The 26,415-nt window shown below is 37.1% G+C and overlaps 1 protein-coding gene across 2 annotated transcripts in view; it reads left to right on the forward strand.

Moving 5' to 3' along the window:
* The window catches only part of MCMBP (minichromosome maintenance complex binding protein), a 46,357-nt gene extending 20,169 nt beyond the window's left edge, over nt 1–26,188 (forward strand). The window contains exons 5-16 of one of the 2 annotated variants that reach the window (XM_074373537.1): nt 2,081–2,182; nt 5,506–5,650; nt 8,005–8,156; nt 9,650–9,750; nt 13,925–14,103; nt 14,428–14,551; nt 15,754–15,871; nt 18,752–18,917; nt 19,695–19,828; nt 20,713–20,877; nt 23,832–23,920; nt 24,339–26,188. In XM_074373537.1, coding sequence (XP_074229638.1) covers nt 2,081–2,182; nt 5,506–5,650; nt 8,005–8,156; nt 9,650–9,750; nt 13,925–14,103; nt 14,428–14,551; nt 15,754–15,871; nt 18,752–18,917; nt 19,695–19,828; nt 20,713–20,877; nt 23,832–23,920; nt 24,339–24,465 — 1,602 coding nt within the window. In that variant the 3' untranslated portion in view covers nt 24,466–26,188. The remainder of the gene's footprint in view (nt 1–2,080; nt 2,183–5,505; nt 5,651–8,004; nt 8,157–9,649; nt 9,751–13,924; nt 14,104–14,427; nt 14,552–15,753; nt 15,872–18,751; nt 18,918–19,694; nt 19,829–20,712; nt 20,878–23,831; nt 23,921–24,338) is intronic. The other variant, XM_074373538.1, reaches the window with a different exon arrangement.
* Nucleotides 26,189–26,415: the final 227 nt, after the last annotated feature.

Consider the following 26,415-nt stretch of genomic DNA (forward strand, 5'->3'; position numbering starts at 1 on the left):
AGTTTCTCTGATATGATTTTTTTGATCTTCTAAAATCTCTTAGAATGTGGAATATTGTAAATGACAAAACTAATTGCTTTCTTTTCCCAATATCTATATACTTTTAAAAATTATAGGTTACGATGAATTCTTTTAAAATGAAAAGTTAAAAGATTAATTTAGGGCTTAACACCTGCTTACGTAAATTTGATTAAATCCTGCTCTTTCCCTAGGAGGAAAAGCGTAAACTTAAGCTTTCTTCAATAAAACAGAGTGATAGAAACTCTCTTACTTACCAGTAATGGAGGAGGGAAAGAACACAGAATCCTGGATATAATTATAGTTGTGAAAGAGGTAGTCCTGAGATGGAAACTTACTAGGAAAGCCGTTATAGAGGAACACAGTGTATCTGCATTTTCGGGGGTATACTTTTCTGATAATAGGTGGAAAACATGCAGAATTAAACTTAATTTCATTTAGACACCTGTCCAACATGCCTGATACTGTAACTGGGGAAAGTTTAAAATTTATTTTTAGTTTAACAGTAGAAGAAGATTATCAACATGTCAAAATATATTAACTAAAAATGTCTCTTACATTTTACTTTTTGCGTTTTTCGTATGGTTTCTATTGAAACATGGTTGGTAATTGTCAATTGTTGGCATTATCACAGATAAAGATTGACCAGACAGGTGCTTAGGCAAGACCTCAGTAGAAAGGTAGGCCTCAGTGGAGTTACCTCCATTCTGGATCTAGAGTTCTGCTTTGCAAATCCAGAATCTTGGTTTAATCAGACTATCTAGGGCTTTTTACATTCTGGGAGTCTGACTCCTTACCCAAACCTCAGTTTTAATTTATAAACTCTAATACCAGCCTGTTAATTCACCATAGATATTGTTCTTGATTTAATAAATGTTCCTGTTCAATGGGCCGATCTGTTTGGAAGAAAAGCCCTAGTTTGAAAGGTTGCCATAAAGATTATATTAAACACAAATATAAGAAATACAACTTCCTAAACTTATTTAGAGTAATGGACTCATGAAAGATGGATTCGCTTAATCTTACATACGATAACCTTCAGGTCTCCCAATGTCTTTTTTTCTTGTAGGATGTTTCCATAGTGTACATTGTTGTGCCAAGTCTAATGAAACAACTTTATAAATGTTTCCTGCATCTCTTGTTTAAGGAGCCCTAAGTCATATTAGGCTAATATATTAATACACAACTTTTTTTTTTCTAGTACATAACAATGCAGTGTCAGTATATAGCTCAATAATCTCGGAATCTAGAAATGGGAAAATAAAATAGATGAGACTGTCCATCTGTAACACTTCGAAAGGCAGAGAGTTTGTACTATGTTGGTAAAGAGTCACAAGTAAAAGCACCACACCAGGAAAAGGGGACTTTGGGCCTGGCAAGAAAGAAACAAAAACCCTAGCTTATGTATTATCACAGGCGCAATAGATGTGTCTTGGGTTCTTTTTTTTTTTTTTCTTTTTCTCTTCCTTCTTTTCTTTTTTTCCTCCTACAAAATACAGATTTTATTGACTTTTAGGGGATTTTTTTTTGTATTGTAAAAGTAATGTGTTTTTTGAAATAATTTTTTTTTTCAGCATTAAACATCTTGAGTCCTCTCTACTTCTTAGGATTTTCTACGTATATTTGAATATGTCTTTTAAGGAATAGTATCTGACTTTAAAATCGCATCTAAGAGCTACCTTGTAATGAGTATTTCATAGGCTGATTCTGATTGCTTTCTATGAGAGAGACAGTTGGATTACCATGTGCTTTGTCTTTGGAAAAAAATAGTAAAATGTCCTGTTTATTTTAAGGGATTTAATTTTGTAACCTAGAGTACTGTGTATTTTGTATTTCAGGAAGGTACTAGATTGGTTATTGCAGTTGAAGCAATTTTATGTCTGTTTTCTTTTAAAAAATAGTTGGGATTTAGTAGTTGCTTGTTGATTAGATTCAGTCTTAAATATGAAATATTTACTGTGATTTTAAGATAACATGAAAATGTGGTTGCTAATTTTTAAAGTTTTAAAAAATAAAATTAAATAAATAATAAAATTTTAAAAATGTTTTGTGTACATCACAGCCTCAGCAAGAAGTTGATTTAAACTCTCCACGAACTACCACTTTGGAAAGACAGACTTTCTATTGTGTTCCAGTGCCTGGAGAATCTATGTGGGTAAAAGAAATATCCTTTATCTGAATCTTCTTATGTGTTGAGTGGTTCCTAATTGATTTTCTTAATTAAAAAGACCACCATTTACATTTTGATTTTTAAAAAAAAAAAACAACAGTCTTTTTACCTGAGTGAAGTTAGCTGGGGAAAAAAATTATTCATTTACAGAGCTTGGCTTTACTTTGATAAAATCTTGTCTTAAGAAAATTTATAAAAACAACCTTAAGTATCCATCACTACGAAATGATAAAATTATGGTACATTTCTCTAATGAAATACTGTTTAAAAGACTGAGGTAGATTTAAAGAGACTGAAAAAGAGAGTACCACAATAATTAAGTTAAAAAATAGTTTTAAATTAGAACTCATTCTAATTTTCTTACAGGAAAACATGTTTGTTCTATTGAGAGATTATGGAAACATCTCAGTCTCCTTTCTATTTTTTTTTCAGTTAGTCATTTTTTTCGGCCTAGTTCACATATACTGAAATGCACAGATTTTAAAGGTACACTTTGATGGTTTGGATAAATGCATACACCCATGTAATTAGCATGCCTATCCAAGTAAAGAACTCTACCTTTTTATAGTCACCACCTCCTCCCTTACAACCGACCACTACTCTGATTTCTTTCACTATAAAGCTTTGTTTTATCTATTCTTGAATGTCATACAAATGGGATCATATAATGTATAGTTTTAATGTGTCTGATTTCTTTTGTTCAGCTTAATTAAGATTCATCCGTGTGTGTATCCATAGTTCATTCCTTTTTATTGCTGATGGCATTTGCTTATATAATTTCCAATTGATGAGCATTTGGGTTGTTTCCAGTTTGGGGCCTGGCATTTTTTGGGTGAGATTTTAAAATACTAATTCAATTTTTTAACAGATATTTGGTGTCAGTTGTGATAAATTTTATCTTTTAAGGAATGTTCCAAAATCATTTAATCTCAGTTCTTGAATTTATTGACATAAAGTTTCATAGTATTTACTTATTTTTCTTGTAACATCTAAGGGATATCTAGCAATGATTTCCTTTCATTTCTAAAATGTTAATTTATTTTTCTGTTTTATGCTTGATGAGTACTGCTAAGGGTTTGTAAGAGAACTAACTTAAAATTTTCTGTTTTCTGTTTCATTGACTTCTGCTTTTATTATTTCCTTCCTTTTTTTGGTTTTAATTTTTTTTCCTACCTTCTCAAAGCTCACATTCATTTCAAATCTTTCTTTTCTAATATTAGCATTTAAGGCTATAAAATTCTCTCTAGTCTCTGCTTTAATTGGATCCCACAAACTTCGACTTATTTTTAACTCTAATTCAGTTCAAAGTATTTTCTAATTTCCATGTGATTTCTCCTTTGATCCTTGATCCTTATCTTCTGTTGATTTCATTCTCATCCTTTGTGCTCTTGTCATACATTTCACTTGTGCTTGTAGAACCTACAGTGTATTATTATTTTTGCTTTAAACATTTGTCTCCTACATAAATTAAGAAATGAGGGGAAAAGTTACATCTTTTATATTTGTGGACAGTTACCGTTTCCAGATCTTTTTACCTTTGTTTTCTGTCTAGAATCGTTTCACTAAACCTTTTTTTTTTTTCAAAGTACAGATCTGTTGGTGATGAACTTTCTCAGCTTTTGTTCAACTGAAAATGTCTTTATTTCACCTTTATTTTTGAAGGATATTTTCAGTGGATATAGAATTCTTGATTGATGGGTATCTCCTATCTTTGACACTTTAGTGATACTTTTCCACTGTCTTCTGGCTTGTTTTTTGATAAAAGGCTAGCTGTAACTTGTATCATTGTCCCCGGTATGTACTGTGTCTTTGATTTTCCTCTGGTTGCTTCTAATACTCTTTGGTTTTCAGCAGCCTGACTATTATGAACCAGGTGTGGGGTTTTTTGTGTATTTATTTTGCTTGGGTTTTGTTGAGCTTGAATCTGTGGGTTGATATTTTTCAGAAGATTTCAGTCATTATTTCTCCAAATATTTTTTCTGTCCCAGTCTCTCATCATTTTCTCATTTTCTGAGACTCCAGTCATATAATTGTTAAACTAATTGTTGTTGCCCTCCAGGTGATTCAGGGTGTTTTTTAAATCTTATTTTTCAATTACAGATTTTTTTGTTTGGTTCTTTTTCTTTGTTTCCACATTTCTGATAATACTTCTCATATGCTGACTCACATCCATGTTTTCTTTTAAAATTATAAATTTTACAATTGCTTTTTAATGCCCTTGTCTGCTAATTCCAATATCCTGGTCATCTCTTTCTCTCTTTTTTTTCTTTTGAATGTTTTAATCCCACTTAGCCATGTTTTTCTGCTCCTTCACATAACTAAGGATGTGTTATGATTAATTATGCTAATAGACAACACTGTAGAAAGTTTAGTTTTATTTTCATTTCAGAAGTGTTGAATTTTGTTCTGGCAGGCAGGTAATTAGAGTGGATCACTTTGATCTTGTCAAGGTGTGGTTCTGGGATTTGTTAAGGTAGATAAAGAGTAGCACTTACAGTGCAGGATGTCGTTCTTACTTGTGAGATGTGCTATTTCTGGGCCTCACCTAACTGTCCAGGATGATCAGCAGGATCCTATTCTAGTTCTGTACAATCTCCAGAAACTCTGTATAGCTCCCAGCCGAGCAGCAGCTGCTCTCTGCTAGGCCTGTGTTTGCAACTCCTTCCTCTAACCGTTCTGCACATTCCAGGTACTTCAATAGCCCTGAACTAGGTGCTCTGTTTTCTCTATGAGGGAGCTCAGCCTCCCCTTCCTTTTGTTGCAGTTCGGAAAATTGCAAGAAAAGAGCTCCCTCAAGAAAGAGCTGGGGAGAATGTGGAGTTTACTTGCTGTGTTTCTTCTCATTTAAAGATCATAACTTATGCTCCGTGTTGTCCAGAGACTGAAAACAGTTGCTTCGTGTCTTTTGTCCGATTTTACAATTCTTTACAGCACAGTAGGGGGCATAAGTTTGAGCTGTTAACTCTTATGACCAAAACTAGAGGTACAGCCTTCTTCTTTTTTTTTTTTTAATTTTAAAAATTCTTTTTTTATAATTGAAGTATAGTTGATTTACAATATTAGTTTCAGATATACAACAGTGATACAAATTTTTTAATAGATTATACTCCATTTGTAGTTATTATAAAATATTGGCTATATTCCCTGTGCTGTATAATATGTCCTTGTAGCTTACTTACTTTATACAGCAGCCTTCTTTGAAAAATATATTTTTATTTTAACCAAACTGCCAAAGTAGTAGTCTTTTATTAGTCATATAATTAGCACTAAGGATATTCCCTGGTTCATGGTAATCTTTTCTTAACCTTTCATTTAACGCCTATGTTAATGCAAACCAAGCTCGAGTCAGTCCTTCAACATCCTACACTCCCAGTCGCCACAAGAGGAGTTATGAAGATGATGAAGATATGGACCTACAGCCCAACAAACAGAAAGATCAACATGCAGGTGCCAGACAAGCAGGTAGTCTGTGCCAGCAGGCTTTCTGTAGACTTTTGCTCTCTTGCAGTAGAATTGTTTTCAAAATTAATTGTTGTATAATGTAGCTCTAGATTTAGAAGCTGGCAGTGATTTGTCAACCTTGCTTTCAAGTTTATCAGAATTACAGGCAGTTTGGAGTTTTAACAGTTACTCTTTGGTCAGACTGTGCTTCATAATCGAGCAGTTAGGCATCACTTAGTGAGAAGTGGCCATTCTACTGTCAGTGTTTAAGGGTCTCAGGTTGGTTAGCTGAAAAAGCCTTTTATCTTTTTTCATGTTTATTTTTTTAATCTCAGCTCTTAAGTAATGAAGGCATAGTACTCCCTCAAAATGATGTATTTGTATCTGAAAATATCCTTTCTTATTTTCTTTTTGGAATAGTGGTACTTTAATTTAATGAGACTAAAAATATCAGAGGAAAAACATGAAATTGTGGTTTACTGGATTACTTATTCCTAAACATTAAAGCAAATAACCCTTAGAATAGTCACAGTTCTATTTATTCTATTTACATAAGTTCATAGTGGTTTATTTATTGAAATGTACTTAAAACAATTAATTCTGATTAAAACAAGGAGGGCAAAAGTTGAAATTTTCTAAGAGAATGAGAGAATTTCAGAATTGGTATATATCATTATTGTTTTCATCAATCACAGTTTTTATGAGCAGTGAATTCCTTCATGTGGCAGGTAGGTAAGTGTGTCTTTATTTCTCCTTTCATGTCCAGTCACTTCTTTTTAGCACCTTTAATCTGAGGGCAAGTTAAAGGCAGAGGAGGTAAAACAAAACAGCCTAGTCGATTTGAATCTGTAAGATTGGGTTGAGAGGGCAGATGTAAGTGGTAAGCAAAGATTTACTAATGAATTTCATTAACTGTATATTATTCTACTTTATAAGTTCATATAGTATTTAATGCTAAGGCATATTTTAATGATTTTAAAATTGGAATGTTTTCTAGTAAATATATACAAATGTGACAATATTCTTTCTTTTTCTCTACCCACCCCCAATTGTTTATTAAAATTAATGATGTATCAAACAGCAAATAACATACTAGAATCCAGGATATATGGTAATTTTTTTTTCTTTCTTACCACTAAGCAGTTGATGCTCCTTTTTATTTCTTGCCCCTTTGTTTTGAATGTCATACTACAGGGTTTTTTAATACATTTGTGTGCATTATTTATGAAAAGTCTGCCTTATTTGTTGGTTTCTAGGCAATCTATCAGGCCATATATATATATGTATATGAGCTGTTTTGGAGATAAGTGTAGATTCACATGCAATTCTAAAAAATAATACAGAGAAAGCCTGTATACCCATGACCCAGTTTCCCCCAGTGGTAGCATCTTGCATAATTATAGTAGAATATCATAACTAGGAAATGGATATTGATATAATCCACAAACCTTTTTCAGAATTCACATTTTTACATGCACTTATTTGTGTGTGTTTATTTTATAAAAGTTCGTCACATCTTTGGATTCATGTGACCACTACCGTAGTCAAGATAGAGAACAGTTTATTACCCAGATCTCTCATGTTACCCTTTTATAATCACACTCACCTCTCCTGACTCTCCTAACCCCAAGTTCCTGATCCCTGGCAACCACTAATTTGTTCTCCATCCCTATGATTTTGTCATTTTAAGAATGTTGTAAAATGGAGTCATATCATTGTAAAGTTTGTGGATTGGCTTTTTTCACTCAGCAGAATTGCCTTGAGATCCATCCAAGTTGCTTCTATCAGTAGGTTATTCCTTTTTATTGCTGAGCGATACCATGTGGACGGCAGGCTCTATTTTGATTCCAACTAGTTTTCAGCCCTAGTAACTATTTTGGGGATAGAGGCCATTTTTAAATGATCTTTGTATCCCAAACAACTAGTCTGATTCCTGGTACCTAGTGGGTGTTAATAGATGTTTGGTAAATGAATTAATTGCATATGGTTTTATTCTGCTTAATAAGTAGAAAGAAATATATTCTACCAAGGTTGTTTTGTTGTATGTAGACTATGTATTTCTTGGGTCAAATATGTCAGATAACCATATTAAATATTAACTTAAAATTATTTACATGAGATTTGGTGCAGGGAATTTGTTGTCATTTTATTTCAGGAGGAAATTTATTACACTTTCGGATCTTCATAATAACCTTTGTTCTCTTTGTAGGTCAAAGGGCTTTTTATATATTACTTCCTTAAAAAACTGTAACAACTTGAAGTCTGCAAGCCCAGAAGTATCATTTCTGTCAAACTCAAAAGGCTCTTTAGGAATGTTCTTTATCTCCAGGAAGCCTTAGAAATGACGATGTGCAATGCTGTCCCTTTGAATTTAGGGGGTGTTGGTGGTCTTCAGTGGTGTGGAGAGCCAAAGCGTTTAGAAACTGAAGCTTCTACTGGGCAGCAGCTGAACTCCCTGAACCTCTCTTCTCCCTTTGATCTGAATTTTCCACTGCCAGGAGAGAAGGGTCCTGCCTGCCTCGTGAAGGTAGTAAAATCTTTACAGACCTGGCACTGACAAAGATGTGTGAAGTGTCTCAGAAATTAAACAAAACTTTTACCGTTTGTATTTGTATTAGTTTTCTCTTGCTGCTGTAACAAATCACCACAAACTTAGTGGCTTAAAACAACAAAAATTAACATCTTGCAGGCTTTAGGCCAGAAATCATGGATCTCACTGCGGGTAAAATTAAGATGACAGCAGGATTGGTTCCTTTCTGGAGGCTCTAGAGGAGAATCTTTTCTTGCCTTTTCCATCTTCTAGAGACCATCAGCATCCCTTGGCTTGTAGCCTCTTCCTCCATCTTCAAACCCAGCAGTAATGCAGCCCTCTGACCATTTTTTCATGGTCACATATCCCTCTGACCATAGGTAGGAAAGATTCTCCAATCTAAAGGACATGTATGATTAGATAGAGCCCACTTGTGCAGCCCATGATAATCTCCCTAACTTAAGGTCCTTAATTTATACAGGTCCCTTTTACATGTAAGGTAACATATTCAAAGATTCCAGTGATTAAGACATAGACATTAGTGGGGATGGGGGTAGCATCTTCTGCCTACCACATGTTGTTTAAAAAAAATGAATATTTCAAACAGATATGGAGCAACTTTTAAATTAACATCTATTTCCTCTTTATATCATTTCTGACTTACTAATATTTACTTCATTTTCACCATTCTTCCTTTTCTTACCAAAAGCCATTTCTCACTTAGATTTAAAATAAAGTAGAAGGAAAAAAAATCTGTTAATACTTTATTCTTCTATCTTGCTTATTCTGTTTTTTATTCATTAGAGGTGAACAAGTGATACAAGTTTCTGAAATGATCATTGAGAATTTCTGTTCTTATATGTTGTGGTTTTAACTTAAATGGCATTTCACTCATGTAGCACAGGAGCCATAATTAGCATGTTTTTCCTTCCATGCCTCTCTTAGGTTTCACCAGTAGGAGGCTTTGACAGTTTCTAATGTCCATCATGACAGACAACTTTGAAAGCTCTTTATTGTGAGAAACCTCAAGGCCATTTGAAGTTTGTGTTAATCCTCCTAATGCTGCATAGCTTGTGAATAAGGCCAGTTAATAATCCTGAGTTTCTCCTTTCTTTTGGTGTAGTTAACAGATTTGAGATGATGCATGTTTCTGATTTTAGTTGACTGTCATCCTTTGGGGAAAGCCTTTTCTCTGAAATAGTGTGGGAAAACAGACATTGGCCAGGAGTCAGGAGTCCCATGTTTTAGTTGTTTAATTATTTGTTAGCTAGCAGGATGACTTCAGGCAAGTACTTTACCTCTATTGGTTCCAATTTGTCAAGTAAAGGAATTGCTTTAAGGTTCATGTTCTGATTTTAAATGCGAAGATGATGATAATATTATTATTACTACTACTGCTACTACTACTGCATTAACTTTAAGACGAATTTCACGTGCTCTTTTGGTGTTACTTAGTCCTAACAATATGATTTTGTATGGTCTCTTGTTAGGTCTATGAAGACTGGGAGTGTTTTAAAGTAAATGATGTTCTCGAGTTATATGGCATACTATCTGTGGATCCTGTGCTAAGTATACTGAATAATGATGAAAGGTGAGTCTATCTGCTCTTTTTCAGTATCTTTTAATTATGAAATAATTTCAAACTTTCAGAAAAGTTGGAGTATAGTTACAAAGAACTTTCTTTTCCCTTCACCCAAGTTTATGAGTTGTTAACACTTATGCTCCGTTTGCTTTGTCATTCATTTGTGCCTGTTTTTATATGCACGCATTTTTATGCATATGTACATGTTTTGGAAATGCTTGAGAGTAAGTTTTGTACGTCATACCCTAAATACTTGAATCCTTATTTCCTTAGAACAAAGATCTTCTCATATGTAATCAGAATATAGCTACAAAACTTGGAGATTTGCCATGAATACACAATACGCTAGCCACAATCCATATTTAATTCCACTGATTGTCTCAGTCCTGTTCTTTCTGGCAGTCTTTTTCTTGGTCCAGGATCCATAGAATTGATCACTCGTTGCATTAACCTGGAGCAATGTTTAGCTCCTTTTTGTTCTTCATGGTCTTGACACTTTTCAACTTGTACAACAGAAATTCACTTCTCACAGTTATGAAGGCTAGGAAGTCCAAGACCGAGGTGCCAGCAGACCCAGTGTCTAGTGAGGGCCTGTTTCATGGTGTGCAGATGGCTGTCTTCTCACTGTGTCCTCTCGTGCGGAGCAAAGCCTTGACACTTTTGAAGAATACAAGCCAGTTATTTTGTAGGGTGTCTCTCAGTTTGGACCTGTCTGATGTTTCCTCATGATTAGATTCCAGTTAACGCATTTTGGGCAGGAAACCACATGAGTGATGTATCCTCCGTGCATCACAACAGGAGGCACAATATCCCATTACTGGGGATGTTCATCTTGATCATTTGGTTAAGGTGGTGTTCACCAGCTTTCTCTCCTATAAGGTTACTGTTTTTAACTTTGTAGTTAGCAAGTATTTTAGAGGGAGATACTTTGAGACTATAAAATTTCTATTTTCTCTTTTAACTTTCACCCACTTATTTTAGCATCCATTGATTCTTGCTTAGATCATTTGTTACTGTGATGATGATTTTCTATCTCAATCATTCTTCCTACATTTATTGATTGATATTCTACTGTAAGCTTTCTCTTCTCTCCTTTTACTTGTTCAAGTGATTTGTTTTTATCAGTGTTGGTGTTAATCTGTTATTTATTTTGAGACTTAAATTTTCCCATATTTGGCTAATGGGAGCCACTGCAAGCAGGCTCTGGGTCCTTTTTGACATGACCTTATCAGTTTTGAATATATATTTTCTGACACATAAGATGTTTCAGCTTCATCTTGTGCTTCACGTGCTTCAGCCCCAATATCAACCATTTTTCCAAGGACCACCAATTTCTTTTAGTTGAGGAATAGTGTTTAAAAATCAGGATCTGAGTGCTGGGTTGGTACTGGGTTGGCATTGCTTCTATGTCCTTTTAGCAGACAGAGCTAGGAGAGAGATACATACATACACACATGTATACACATTTACATACATACATATACATTTATCTTTATATCATTTCCAAGTCTATGTGTCAAAAACCAAGAGTTCACACTGTCTTTTTGGTTTCAGTTCAGTTCACCTCCACAGCTAGATGTCATTCTAGTCTTCTGCCTTTCCATATTTGTGATTCCCTTTTCTGACAGAAAGAAATCTGACTTCCAGTAGTATCCTCAATATATTCATTTGCTCAGATCTACCATACGGTAGGTTCCCCCATGTCTTGGTTTTGCTTTCCAAGATTTTAGTTACCGAGAGTCAACTGTAGTTTGAAAATATTAAATAAATTCCAGAAATAAACAGTTCATAAGTTTTAAATTACATGCCATTTTTTTAACTGAAGTATAGTCAGTTTACAATGTTATGTTAACCATGCCGTTCTTAATAGCTTGATTTAATCTCGCGCTATCCAGCTCCATCTCACCTGGGACATGAGTCATCCCTTTGTCCAGTGTATCCCATCTGTCAGTCACTTAGTAGCCAGGTCAGTTATCAGATCGACTGTGAGGGATCTCAGTGCTTATAGTCAAGTTAACCCTTATGTTACTTAATACTGGCCCCCAAGCACAAGAGTAGTGATGCCAGCGATTCGGATATGACAAAGAGAAGCTGTAAGGTGCGGTTTTTCTAAGTGAAAGGGTAAAAGTTCTCGACTTAATAAGGAAAGAAAAAAAGTGTATCTGAAGGTTGCTAAGATCTACAGTAAGAACAATAGAAGATTCAGTGAAATTGTCAAAAGGAAAAAGAAATTCATGCTAGTTTTGCCTTTGCATCTCAACCAGCAAAAGTTACAGCCATATTACATGATAAGTGCTTAGCTAAGATGGAAAAAGCATTACATTTGTACAGTAAGATGTTTTGAGAGACTACATTCACATAACTTTTATTCCAGTATATCATTATAATTGTTTTATTTTTATTATTATTGTGGTTAATCTCTTACTGTACCTAATTTGTGAATTAAACTTTACCATAGGTATGTATTTATAGGAAAAGACATGGTGTATATGGGGCTCAGTGCTGCCTACAGTTTCAGGCATGCACTAGGGGTCTTAGAATGTGTTTCATGCAGATAAGGGAGGACTGCTATACAGAGAAGGTAATTTCAAGGGGTAGTCCATACTGCTACAAAAACAAACCTGCTAACCTGAGTTCAATATTTGTTTCTGGTTCTTTTTATTTCAGAATGAGAGTGTATAGTCAGGGTGCTATGTTCCAGTTACTTGGGTGACTCCCTCCTCCTTCAGTGCAATACTGTTATTCATTACTCATTTTACATAGTTAAGTTCATTTGTTTCCATTGTGTTTCACTTCAGAGTTTTTCCTCCGCCCTTTTTGTTTCTATACTTAAGAGTGAATACAGAAAACATGAACATTGTTACCAAAATCAAAACTATACAAAAAGAATGTAGGAGTGTCCTTCCCCGCTACCTTCATCTCTTCTACCCTGCTCCCACCCATCCTCTGTAGCAAAGCAGCCTTAGTTTCTGTTTTTATCCTTCCTGTGTCTTTTTTTGCAAAAATAGATAGATGCATGTCTATTTCCCCCACTTAACAGTCTATCCTGAAAATCCGGATCATCCTTATTTTTTTTGTTTTGTTTTGAGGTTGGCAACAGAAAGGAAATATATTCTACCCCCGTGATAAGAGTTTTCTTACTAAATATTGGGCATTCAGCCTTGGTTTCCCCATAGGAAGAACTTGGTTTTTTTCACACACACAAAAAAAAATGATGCAAAACAAAAATTTTAAATGACTTAAACTTACATAACAGTTCCTTAATAATAGTATACAAAATTGCCTGTCTTGGCTGTTTCTGGTTATGAGTCTCCTGCTTGGGTAACTTCACTTATGGAGGCATTTTAGTGCACCGACTGAGACACGTGGCCTGGGTTGGGATCCTGGTCTGGCCACTGACTGGCTGCGAGACCTTCAACTTAACTTCTGCAGTGGCTTGGTTTCATCCTTGTAAATGAGGGCGGTTGTGAGGTTTTAATGAAGTTGTGTGTGCAAAGCGAAGAGCATTGCCCAGCACAGGATACACACTATATAAAGACTGTTGGCATCATTCCTGTATTTAAGGAGGATGGTAGTATGAATTGATAACTCTGTAGAGTCAGCCTGTAAAGTGATGATCTAAAAACATTTTAGTCACTTATTTCAATCATCTCACAATAAATTTATCATCTAATTTATTTGGCAAATCTGAGAAACTCATTTTCTTTTCACAGCTTGTCTATTCATTATTCAAGGGAGGTATCATGTAAGAATAAAATTAGGAAGCATAATTAGTAAGGTAGAGATGAATGGATTCTCCACACTGAGTAATAGACACCTGCTGGCTTTTGAGGGCAGGACCCCCATTTTTGAGACATGCTATGAAGTATTTGGTGTCCTAGCTGATAGCTTAAGAAAGGGTATCTGCGTTTTGAAGTAACTTTATGGGTGACATGCTGTGTCCCATTTATCGCAGTTACAGCGTGCTGAGCAAAAATGTTATTGTCTTGAAGAACAGAACAAATACGTGATATCTTATATGACCTAAGTAGCCTGAAATCTGTGTGATGTAACAGTGTTCAACAAGGAGACATACAGGTGTAGCTGTTCTTGGCTTGAGTACTCATTTTGTTTTCAGAGAGAGATTATTTTTGCATCTCTACAGCTGATGTCTCTGTGCACTGACACTGTCATCTCTCTGCAGGGACGCCTCTTCACTGCTGGATCCAATGGAATGCACGGACACGGCCGAAGAACAGCGGGTGCACAGCCCTCCTGCCTCCCTGGTGCCGAGAATCCACGTGGTCTTAGCCCAGAAGCTGCAGCACATCAATCCGTTACTGCCTGCTTGCCTTAACAAGGAGGAGAGCAAAACCTGTAAGTGTAAGTGCTGAAGCCTCGGGGCCGCGAGACTTTCCCAGTGTGGCGGGCGCTGTCAGGTCCTCAGTCGTCAGAATGTTTCTCCAGCAGTCGCCGTTGCTTTGCCCCATTTTTCCTTTAAGTTAATTCTCTTAAGATGAGGCCCCCCCCCCAAAAAAAGGTATACACGCTGCCTTATTTTGACAATTGGCATCACTTCCTGACCAATATTTTAAGTCTGTACTAGTCATCTCTTGATGTGTGTGTTTGTTCCGTGGTTATTTTCTAACCTGAGACACCCAGTGGAGCTGCTGTGTATTCTGAATCTGGTCTCACTTCTCTCCCCAGTTGTTTCCAGTTTCATGTCTGAATTGTCTCCAGTCAGAGCAGAACTGCTGGGGTTCCTCACTCACGCCCTTCTGGGAGACAGTTTGGCTGCTGAATACCTTATATTACATCTCATCTCTACAGTGTAAGTGCTGTGACCCTGGTGGGAATTCAGGGAGTTTGGCAGAAAAGAACAGGAAAGGTTCTGAGGTAATTAGCCTGTTTCCAGCACTTAGGCTTCATCGCCAGATGGTATTTATTTGTTCAGTGTAACAGGTATTATGTCAAATCCACAGACATTCCTTTTTTCAACTTTTCTTAGTGTCATATGTAGCATTTTGATTATGTCTCTTAAATTAAGAGCCAAAATAAGGTGAAGAATCTGGCTAATGAGCAAAACGAGCTGTTTCATTCTCTGCTTCCTAGATTCTCTATTAATCCATCACAAGGCCCTGTGTCCGCAGGCAGCGGGCTCTGTGGGTGCGCGTCTCACTTGTGTGTGCACATGAGCTGCTCTCCCTCTCACTCCACTGTAGCTCTCTGTTTTCTGATTTCAAAATAACATGTGTGCCTTCAACAAGTTCCAAGAACATCAGAAAGAAAATAGAAATCGTCTGTAATCTCACCACTTAGTGATGATCTCAGTTAACACATGTTGGCACCTGTTCATGTCATCTTTTTTTGTTCACATATGTATACACCCTCCGTAGATCTCAGTTATACTCTAAACACAGATCAGTACCTTGCTTTTATCATTTAATATATATCAAATATTCTCCCATCATAATTCTTAAACTTTTTAATGGATGCACGTATTTCATTATAGACAGTTGTACAAGTTCCGTAAATGTTAGGTTTTCCTAGTATTTCCTCTTTTTAAATAACCCTGCAGTAAACATCTTTGTACTAAAAATCTTTTCTCAGATAGGATTTGAGACAGGATTTGACACAGTAGTACATAGTAGTTGAGAGCATAGCGTACAGAACCAAACTACCTGGGTTCAAATCCAGCTCTGCCTCGTCCTGGCTGTGTGAACTGGGGCATATTATGTAAAATTTCTTGGTCTCAGACTTCTCATGTATGAAATAGAGATGATAATACCTACCTCAGAGTGTTTGAGAATTAAGTGAGAAAGCATGGAAGCACTCAGAACAGTACCTGGAACATGACCAGCACTTAAGTATTGGCTATGATTTTTATTGCTATTATCCTGATTAAAAAAAAAAACTGATCACATAATCTGGTTTATTTTTAATGACAGCATTAAGCTAATTTTTCTTTGTTTGCTTTTTGATGGAAATCATCTGAGTATCTTATTGGTTGATAATCTTTTTTTTTTTCCCTAGATATACAAGAAGAGATGTTCTTCCACTGGGAAAATTTACTGTTAACTTGAGTGGTTGCCCACGGAATAGTACCTTCACAGAACACCTGTATCGAATTATTCAACATCTAGTTCCAGCAGTAAGATCAATATAAATGTATATTGTAAACCTAAGTACACTTTAAAAATCCATCTGATTGTCTTCCATTGAACCCAAATATTTAACTGTCAGATTTTAATAGATCTCATTAAAGGGAGACAAAGCCTGCTTAGTTCCTTAATTTAAAATGTATTCATCCCTAAACAATTCACTTTTCGTTTATTGCCTTAGCACAAATTTCTGTAAGTAACAACACAATTGTAGTTTCTCCCTTAAAATTGTACTCTGGGTTGATGCCAGTTGGTTTGTATAATTTGGTATTCTTTGTGTGCTTTAAAATCGTCAATCTAAGTAAACTCTGAATTATAGGAGCATAAATCTTTTAGTTGAGGTATAGCTTTGTCTCTTCTGCCCCAATTTTAATTCTTGTTTGGAAAGTTGGACTACTTTTATTTGTCAGGACATCTGGAATGCAGTGTTTATGTGGCGGTAAGATCTTAGGAATGGGGACTAGCTTCTGATTAGTTGTGTGACTGGCATTGCTGATCAGTTCTTACTTTGGAAATTTAAGAGATTGAAATAGATCATTTAACCAGTGGTTACTGAGTGTTTTCTAGGCCCTTAAGAAACGACAGTGGACTAAATATACCAACATTTCTCACACTCCTTGACTCACTTTATACTCTTAGGCACATTACTGAGGCCTCAGAGAGTTGTTGTTTGTATGGGTTTTACCCTATTAGAATTTACCATATTAGAAATTAAAGCTAAAAAATACTGAAGTATTAATTCATCGAAAATAACAAATCAATTATATATGAACATAAATAAAATACTTTTGTAAAAAATAGCTATTTTTCCAAACAAAAAATATTAGTGATAAGTGACACGGTGTTAAATTTTTGCCAATCTCTGAAATGTCTGGATTAAGAGAAGACAACTGGGAAAACGAAAAAAAAGAGAGAAGACAGCTGGATTGTCCTGTGTTTCTGCATTCAGTCTATTGTAACATGATGTTTTGGCTGAAGTGTATGAGGGAAAGCTGGCCTCACACGGATAGGGGAGTCACTGGCAAAGGAAGGACTATTTTAATGGCCTTTTCAGATAACTGTAGATTTTCTTCTGACACTAGATCAAAATTGTCCATGTGGCATTTTCGTTCATGATAGTTGCAAGTGTGAAATCTGAAATCTCATCAGTGAGCTTTTTATACTCCGCTGTAGTAGATTCATTGGTCTGTCTTGCACACTGAATGGATCTTTTATCCGTGCATGATTTTGACCTCATGGACCCCATCAAAGGGTTTCAGCAGCTCCCTGGGAGTTCCCTGGACCACATTCTGAGAATTACTGAAAAAGAGTTTTTAAATGATTGTGGTGGAAAACGCACAACTAACAGGTACATACACAGTGTATCACTGAAGCGCCACGGAGAACAGTGAAGGCCTGGGAGAAGGGGAGGGGTGCCTGGTGGCGGGCCAGGGCGGAGCTGCTGCCAGCAGCTGCGTGGTCAGGGAAGGCCCCGCGAGGGCGGAGCTTAGGGAGAGACGCACCCGTGGGAGCCCCACGCACAGCTGGGCGGGGGCGGGTCCGCCCCGCGCGTAGAGCAAGCCCAGGCCTCAGGCAAGCCGGGCCTGTTGGAGGGGCGCCCGCAGAGGGGCTGGTGGGGCTGGTGCGGCTGGTGCGGCTGGTGCGGCGCGAGGACTAGGGAGAGGGGCGGGACGTCGGGTCTGAGCGGCAGCCTCTCAGAGCTGTGAGGCCAGGTTTAAGTAGCCTGTACGTGGGACATGAATTATATTTTTAAGTGTGAAAGTTACTAGGGAAGGTGCTCAGGGTTCTTGCGTGGTAAGGGATTTCCTTTCTGTTCTTTTTATTCTACATCACTTTGTAGTGCATTTGTTTACTCTTTCACTTTAACCGTACCTCACTCCCTTACATTACTCTCGTGTTTGTGTCTAGCCAGCACTGAACTTTTTCTAAACACTTGCTTCTTTAATGTCTTATTTAGTTTGCACAACAGATTAAGTGTGAGTGAGCTGCTTTTGCTTATATGGAGCTAGACCCTGCCCTGTGCCACCTTTCGTTTTAACAGACTCTGTTTCCTTAGGGATTATTTGTTTGTATTTATTATGTGACCCACCCCCATTCCCCTGCTACCCACTGCTTTCTTTGATTACTGAGCCAAACTACAAAAATCCTCTACATTTTGAAAATACATCTTGTCTCTTCTTCAACATCCTTCCCCACCCCAGTCTCCACCTCTACCACGCATACTTCTTTTTGGGCCAGAGTGATAGTAGATTGGAGTACCAAGCAGGGTAAGGAGGAGCATGGTGTGCTCAGTGGCTGGAGGAGGAGGTGCGTGTGGGTTTAATAGACTGTCTGCTAAGACTCGGTGAGGAGGCAACTTGCAGCCTGGGTGGAGCGGGTGCTGAGACCCACAGCACTGTATCCTCCACGCCTTGCATCTTCAGAACAGTTTGTTCAGAAGTCTGCAGTAGTCTGTGATGAATGAATATGGTTTTAATTCAGGGAACACAGAGGAAAATTAGCTTTCTCTCCCCCTCTTGATGAGTAAATAAATGTATTGTGTTAGACTGTGGTGGGTTAAAGGAGTTAAGCATCTGGATATTTCTGTTTCTCAGTCGTTTATCATTTGTTTCTGGTTCACTTGTAAAATAAAAATTATTTTTCAAGAATACTGAACAAGGCAGTTGAAAATAAAGCAGCTTATAGAGCCAGTGAAATTCTTATTTAGGATGTAGATATTTTTTCTAAGAGCTTAAGAAACCATGAGATTACTTCCTTAGAATTGGTAAGAGCTTTCTTTCCATATAAAATCCAGTCTTTAACCCTAAATATATACTTTCTTAAAAGGGGGAAACTTAGTTCCTGGCTCATTAAGAAATTTCTCTTTGCAGTCTTTTCGTCTGCAGATGACTATAGAAAACATGAACCGCTTGAAATTCATTCCCCACAAAGACTATACAGCCAATCGTTTGGTCAGTGGGCTCCTTCAGCTGCCCAGCAATACTTCTCTCATCATTGACGAGACTCTCCTGGAGCAGGGGCAGCTCGACACGCCAGGTGTGTGCACAGATGAGTCCCTCCTTTAACTCCCAGCAAAGCGAGGTCTGGTAATGAAGATCTAAAAGAATAAGTGAACTAAGACAGATTCACACTTCACAAGTGTTTAAGACAAAGTCTTGACCTATGAATTCGGTTAAAGCATGTATCATAAACAAAACTGTGTACATCAACTAGGTTGTATGTGTATGTAAGTATGAAAATAGTACAGCGACACAACAGGTAAGTAGCAGGAAGCTTTTTAAAGGCTGAAAAGAAAGGAGATTTTGCCTTTAGTCCTATATTACCTCAAAAGGAAAATTGCAGAAAAGATCTAATGAAAGTTTTTTTTATCAGCGAACGTGATTTAAAATTTTTTTTTCAAAGAATCTCTGAAAAAAAATTTAGTAGATCACATGGCTTGAACTAATCTCATTGATGGAGCATGACACAAAATTACAAGAAAGCAGATTGCTTTATCTGTGCTCAAATGAGAATTAAGAAGACACTGCTGGTGATAAGCTCAAGGCGTAAAGATAGAGAAAATAGTGTAGACTGGGTACAACTAGGTGGAAGTATAAAATCAGTGAAATTCAATAACCTTATCTAATACCTAATAACCTAGGTGTTAGATTTGGGGGCGTGGCTGTCTGGGCTCCAGAAATGTAATTGTCTAGCTTAAAAAAACTTTTTTAAAAGCAGTAGAAACCTCATGTCTTGTTATCAGTGTCAGCAAAACTAATCTGATTAGGTGATTAAAACCAAATGACTGAAAAGTTATTTTCTGGCTTTTGTTAGGTGTTCATAATGTGACTGCCTTGAGCAATCTAATAACTTGGCAGAAGGTGGATTACGACTTCAGCTACCACCAGATGGAATTCCCTTGTAATATCAACGTTCTTATTACTTCAGAGGGGAGATCACTCCTGCCGGTACGAAGGGTCATTTCAAAATTGAAGGGGTCGTTTCAAATTTGTTTCAAAATTGTGGCTGCTGATGATTAATGACGGAATTGATTACTTTTGTTCTTTGGGGTGAAAACTTCGTATCTATCAAGTATCAGCTAATCACAAGACAAGCCAAGAAAGCTGTTGGCAGCAGAAACTCCCACATCTGGGCAGAGAAAGTAGAAGCTGTCTGTAAACTGCCTGATTAACATCTAGACCTTTGTTCTTGCTGCCTCTGTTCCATTGTTTTCTGCCAATCTTGTGAGAAATATTTTAGACTTCCTTTCAAAATGTTCTTAATCACCTGGTAATTATTTCTGTGATTTATGGTAAAATGTTCTGGTAAATCGTCAGAGTGACTGATGAGAGCTTTTACTTCTAAGTCTTTTAGTGATGAGAAATGCACCCACTTGTTTAAAAGGCATAAAGTTTCTCTGTATAACGGTGTTCATCTATGGTATATGCCTATGAATGAGAATGAAATGGCCCGTTGGTAAGTTTTCTGAGTGCAAGTGTGATTTGCTCTATGTGGTTTCTAGAAATGCAGTTCAGTAAGATATAGAGTACGTACTTCTTGATTAAGGAAACATCTGAAACATTTTAATTAGCTGCCTTTTGGTGGTTCACTACCTTTTTCTGTGTTTACTGATACCGTTGAGAGACACTGTGAGTAACCAAGGAAGGGCTAACTTTTGTAATTATTCCTGAGGTAGTTATAGTGCATATAAATGAATATGAAAAGTGGCCTCATCCTAATAATGAATAGTGTTTCCTAGTTCCCTTACGGGCTGATAGAGATGATGCATTCTCCTGGAATTTTGGGTTAATTTAGGAACTTGGAAAATATTGTTCACTGCTTCTCTTTTTAGGCAGACTGCCAGATCCACTTACAGCCACAGCTGATTCCTCCCAACATGGAGGAATACATGAATAGCCTCCTCTCAGCGGTGCTGCCTTCTGTGCTGAATAAATTCCGCATTTATCTGACCCTTTTGAGGTTCCTGGATTATAGTATATCTGATGAAATAACCAAGGTATGTTTGGGTTAAACCAAGGATTTCCCTGTGTTGAATTGGCATATTTAACCAATTTACATTACTATAATTACTGATAAGGTAATTGTGCTATTTTGTTTTCTGTGTCATATGTCTTTTTTGTTCCTCTGTTCATCCATTATTGTCTTCTTTTGTTTGAAATAGATAGTTTTAGTGTACAGTTTTAATTTCCATGTCTTTTCTTTTATGATATTTTTTTCTTTAGTAGTTGCCCTGGGAGCTACAGTTAACATCTTGACTGTGATCATTTGTTTAGGATTGTAGCAGTTCGATCGCAGTGGTGTGCAGAGGCTTTGCTCACACTTTATCATTCCATGCCTTCTCTCCTCCTCTGAACTTAATCGTCATACAGGTGACATCTCTGTACCTTGTATGTCTATCGACACGCTTGTCATTACTGCTTTATGCAGCAGTTGTCTTTAAATCAGAGGAAAAGAGTTACAAAGAAAGACATTTACACTGCCTTTTATATTTACCTGTGTGGTTACCTTTACCAGTGACCTTTATGTGGATCCAGGTTAGTGTACAATCCTTTCACTTCAGCCCGAAGAACTCTTACATGTGTTTCTCAGTACTTTTTGTAGGACAGATCTGCTTGTGACATACTCTCTTTTAAAGTTTTTGCTTATCTGGGAATGTCTTAATTTCTCCTTAATTTTTGAAGACTGATTTTGCTTGGTGTAGAATTCTTGGTTTATAAGCTTATCCTTTCAGTAGTTTGAGTAAGTCCTCCAGCCGCCTTCTGGCCTTTCTGATAGAAGTCAGTTTCCAGTGAGAGGACCTTCTGTACAGTGAGTCATTCTTCTCTTGTCCTTTCAGGATTCTCTTTAGCTTTTGACAGTTTAGCTGTGATGTGTCTAGGTGTGGATCTCTTTGATTTTATCCTACTTGAAACTTAGGAGCTTCTTGGATGTGCAGATTGATGCACATTTGGGGGAAGTTTTCAAGATGTAAGTTTTTGATCATTACTTTTCTTTCTGTTGCTTTCTCTCTCCTCTCTGGCCCTCTCATACCTGTTTGTTGGTACACTTGATGGTGTCTTTGAGGCTCTGTTCATTTTTTCTCATTCTTTTTGTTTTCTGTTCCACATACTGGCTAGTCTTGGTCAGCCCATCTGCAAATTTGCTGAATCTTTCTTCTGCCTGCTAGAATCTGCTTTCAAGTGAATTTTAATTTCACTTGTATTCAACTTCAGAATTTGTTTGCTTTTTAAATAATTTGTCTCTTTATTGGTATTTTCTATTTGGTGAGACGTTCTCATACTTTTAGTTCTTAATTCATGGCTTAGTTCTTTGAATATTTAAAATAGCTGATTTGAAGTCTTTCTCTAGTGACTCCAATACTTGGATTTCATCAAGGACAGTTTCTGTTGAGTTCTTACTTTCTAGTGAAGGGGGCCACACACTCTTGTTTCTTTGTATGTCTCCTAAGTTCTGTGTTGAAAACCAGGCGTTTTAAATAGTATAACATGGCCAGTCTGCTCTGGCAGATTCTCCCCGCTCCCTGTGGTTTGTTGTTATTGCTGTTTGTTGTTTAGCAACTTTCTGGATTAATTTTTTTTAAGTCTGTTCTTCGTTGTATGTGGGCACTAAAATCTCTGCTCAGTTAGCTTAGTGCTCAGTCAGTGATTGGATAGAAATTTAATTTCCTTAGATGCCTGGAAGCAGCCACCCAGTCTAAGCCAAGGGGCTCTGTATCCATGTTGGGGCCAGCCTTCAAGGCCCAGCCGTGCAGTTTACAACTCTGCCCTAACTTTGGCCTTCTGCTTGCACAGAGCCTCAAGGTTATCCAGAGGTGAGAGCTTAGGGCCTGCTCAGATCTTCTAAGCATGAGCACAGCCTGTGCATGCAAGTGGCCTTCTGAACTCTTGGCAGGGGAATATGTGTATTTTATTTTCATTTTTTTAAAAAAAAATTTTCCCCAGAGCCTCCTATCAACATCTTACTCCCCAGATTTTATTTTTACTAGTTTTGTTAGCCTGCTGTTTCAGCCCCAACTATTATCCAGTACCTGGGGCAGTCAAGATGATCAGTAATTGCTTCTGATTGTTTTTGATAAATGCTCTGGGGGAATGGGCTGTTCGCACTGGGCAAGTTCCAAGTCCGGTTAAATAAAGACAGCCTTGCAGATGGGTTCTTCCAGGGAACCACCAGTCAGATGACAGTTCTCTGGGAATGATACTTTGGAAGAGCTCCAGCCCCACTATCCTCTCCCCTGGTTGCCAGGCTGTCTGTTTTCAGGGCTGCTCGGGGGTGGGGTGAGAAGGGGAATGGGCCGAATTAAAATGCCTCAGTCAAAGCTCATGTTCTTCCTGTCTTTTGTGAAAAAGGCTCTGCAGATTGTTTCAAGCATCTGGTTAATTTCCAGAGTTTTGAAGAAGCTGATTTTGATCCTTTTTTTTTTTTTCAATTTATTTTATCATTTTAAAAATTTTGTTGAGGGGTAATTATATTTATTTTTTAACGGAGGTAGTGGGGATTGATCCAGGACTTCATACATGCTAGGCATGCACTCTGCCACTGAGCTCTGCCCTCCCCCTGGTTTTGGTCATTTTTGCCAGTGTTCTTCTCCCTTTAATCGTGGTGAGAATTTTCAGAGGTCCTTTACTTGGCCATTTTTGCTGACGTCTCTCTTCCCTGTGTGTAAAGGCATAGTGTTTGCTGTGCAGGTTGCTGGCTTATATGTGTTTGCCTGACCTTCTCAAATGAATCTTGAGTTTTGTCACTTTGTTTAGAGTACTTTCCCCAGTAGTAGTACTTATTGTAAAGTTTGGTTTTCAGCCTTTTTACCCATGTTATCTCATTTTCTAAGAGGCAGGGCTGACTTGCTCATTTTTACATTAGGCAGGGGACCATCTTTCCTTTTCCCTACAAAATGCAAACATCGTTTTCTCATAAGGAATAACCTTCAAGTTCATTACTTTTTTGATAAAGGCAGTTGAAGATGACTTCGTGGAAATGCGCAAGAATGATCCTCAGAGCATTACTGCTGACGACCTGCACCAGTTGCTCATTGTAGCTCGGTGAGTGGACATGTTCATGGCTGCCTTTTCAGTGAGCCGTAGGTAAATCTCCTACTTTATTTAGGGTAACTGAGGCAGATTTATAAAAGTGAAAATGAACTTTTTCCTACTAAAAACCCGTTGTGAAATGGCTCATTGAGCAGGAATGATGTTTGGCCAAGGATCACTTCAGTGGACTAGGCATGCTCCTTGATCTCTGCACTTCAAAGAAGGGGCAGTCGCCACCCAAAGTTGACTCTTAAAGGATTCCTTTGTAGAAGTCTGACTTGGCCCTTGATTTATGTGTAGTTACCAGATGGTTTTGTCTCCCAACCCAGTATTAAGAAAAAAACCTACAACACAATAGGACTTAAAAAAAAAAAAAAAAAAAGCATTACCCTAGACCTAGACTTAAATTTGTTTCTATATTTCAAACCAGGTTTCTGTCTCTCAGTGCTGGTCAGACAACGTTGTCAAGAGAACGATGGCTAAGAGCAAAGCAGCTAGAGTCCTTAAGAAGAACCAGACTTCAACAGCAGAAATGTGTGAATGGAAATGAACTTTAAAGATCTGACACCTATGAAAAAGTAATGGGCAGATTATAGCCACATTATTGTAAAATTCAAGTATCATTTATACCATTTTTTTGTAGATAATTTGTATCAAAAACCAATGACTTTTCCTGAAATCAAGCCTGGTAACATCTAAAGTTTATATAATATTCAGTAAGGGCTTTTACCTTACTGATTTTATGGAGCTTTTGAAGTTTGTTTTATAATTATAAAAATTAGTAACGATGTACAAAAATGTATTTGATATTAAAAGTTTAATATTGATAATGTTGCTGATTATACCATTTCCTTAGCTTCAGCTAAGTCATAGGACAGACTGTTGAAATGCTAACATCAACTTCATCTGACGAAAATTGTTGCAATTCCAAAGTGAAGGGAATTGTTCACTTCAGATTTTTGTCTTTCCAGTGAACAGTGAGTCTGATGTGTTTAGTGGTCCAAGTTTGGGGGATGGATTATACTTGCCATTAATTCACATGATGATGTGAAATTCTGTAGTATCATTTCCCAAACATCTGACCACAGCTTTTTTCCATTTAACAGTTGTTAACATGCAAAACAAGTCTTTTACATGGCAGTGGTTCCCACACTTTTGGGTTTCATGGACCAGTAATATTTCCAAAAATTGTGGGGATTGACAGGGTTGCCAATTTATTTTGCCAAGTAATCTGAAAAGTCACTGTATTATCACCATTTTTTTTCATAAAAGGACAATCTCAGAACAAGAGATAGTTCTTTAAATGGAATAAATGTAGCTTTTTGAAAAAAAAAAAAAACACTACATTGTCCTTATTTTTCTCACTTTACTCCAGTGCATTTGGGAACCACTGTTTTATGGGACTCACCTAAGGGAATGCTTCCTGCCCTATGACGTTGTTCTGCCCAAATATGAAGAGCGCAAATTAATTACCTTTTAAAAAAATGCCTTCTTTAGGGAAAAAATGGTTTTTAATTCTTTTCCTAATAAATGTCATTTAGTTGCTTTGATGATTACTTTGCATTTTGAGCTTTTTATATATAAGTTTATCAACAAGTTCCAGATGCGTCAGATCAGCTAACACTATCTGCTGGCCCAGGAACGCCCTGACAAAAGCTGTAGGCAGGCTTTCCCCAGACCAGCTAACAGCTGCGAGCTTTTACAGGAACGAAAATACTACCCATGGCTAGAAAGGAAATTCTTACAGCGCAGTAGTTGTAACTGTGGCATCAGGAATCTCTGGAGGGGGCAGAACATTAAGCTATCACTGGCTATATCTAAAGATTAGTTTCTTTTAGTCAGTAACTTAGTTGGAAACATAAAATTCTGCACTCGCACACACACACACCCCTAGGCCTAAACTGACACTGCTAACCAAGAAAACAGGGTCAGCTTTGAAAAAGGAGAAATTTATTATGCCTGATGAACTGAAGTGAAAATTACTAGTTGTTTAACTTTTCCTAAATTCAAATCTATTTTTATAAACTAATGTAAATAATCTGTTTATATTTAGAATTCTAACTAGTTTTCATTTTTGTAACTGGTAGACTAGACCTTCCTTAAACTGTTAGAAATAAAGGCTCAGCCAGATTTGTGAGAATAAAATTCAACAGAGTAGATTAGTTACCATGTGTTTATTGTGCCAATGGGAATTGTAATTTACCAAAGAGAAATACATAATTTGCTTGGTCTTAAAGAAAAGGAAAACCCTCTTGCAAATAAAAAAAACTTCCCAAATTACTAGTACTTCGGGCTGTTTTTCATGAATTTTAAGACTCACCCCGGTGTGGGAAAAGATCCTGGGTGCTTTGGTAGAAACCCATTACCAGAGGTAAACTTAGGTACAGCAGGTGGTGCAGCATGGTGTCCTCCTTCTGAAGTCCCACTCAGGTAGGAGTCTGGTCCTCTGGGCTTCAGAAGCCCTTTTCTCCGCTGACAACGAAGTTTGCTGATTTAATGCAATGTGA

This window comes from Camelus bactrianus, chromosome 11 (genome assembly GCF_048773025.1).
Source record: "Camelus bactrianus isolate YW-2024 breed Bactrian camel chromosome 11, ASM4877302v1, whole genome shotgun sequence".
NCBI classification, from domain to species: domain Eukaryota; kingdom Metazoa; phylum Chordata; class Mammalia; order Artiodactyla; family Camelidae; genus Camelus; species Camelus bactrianus.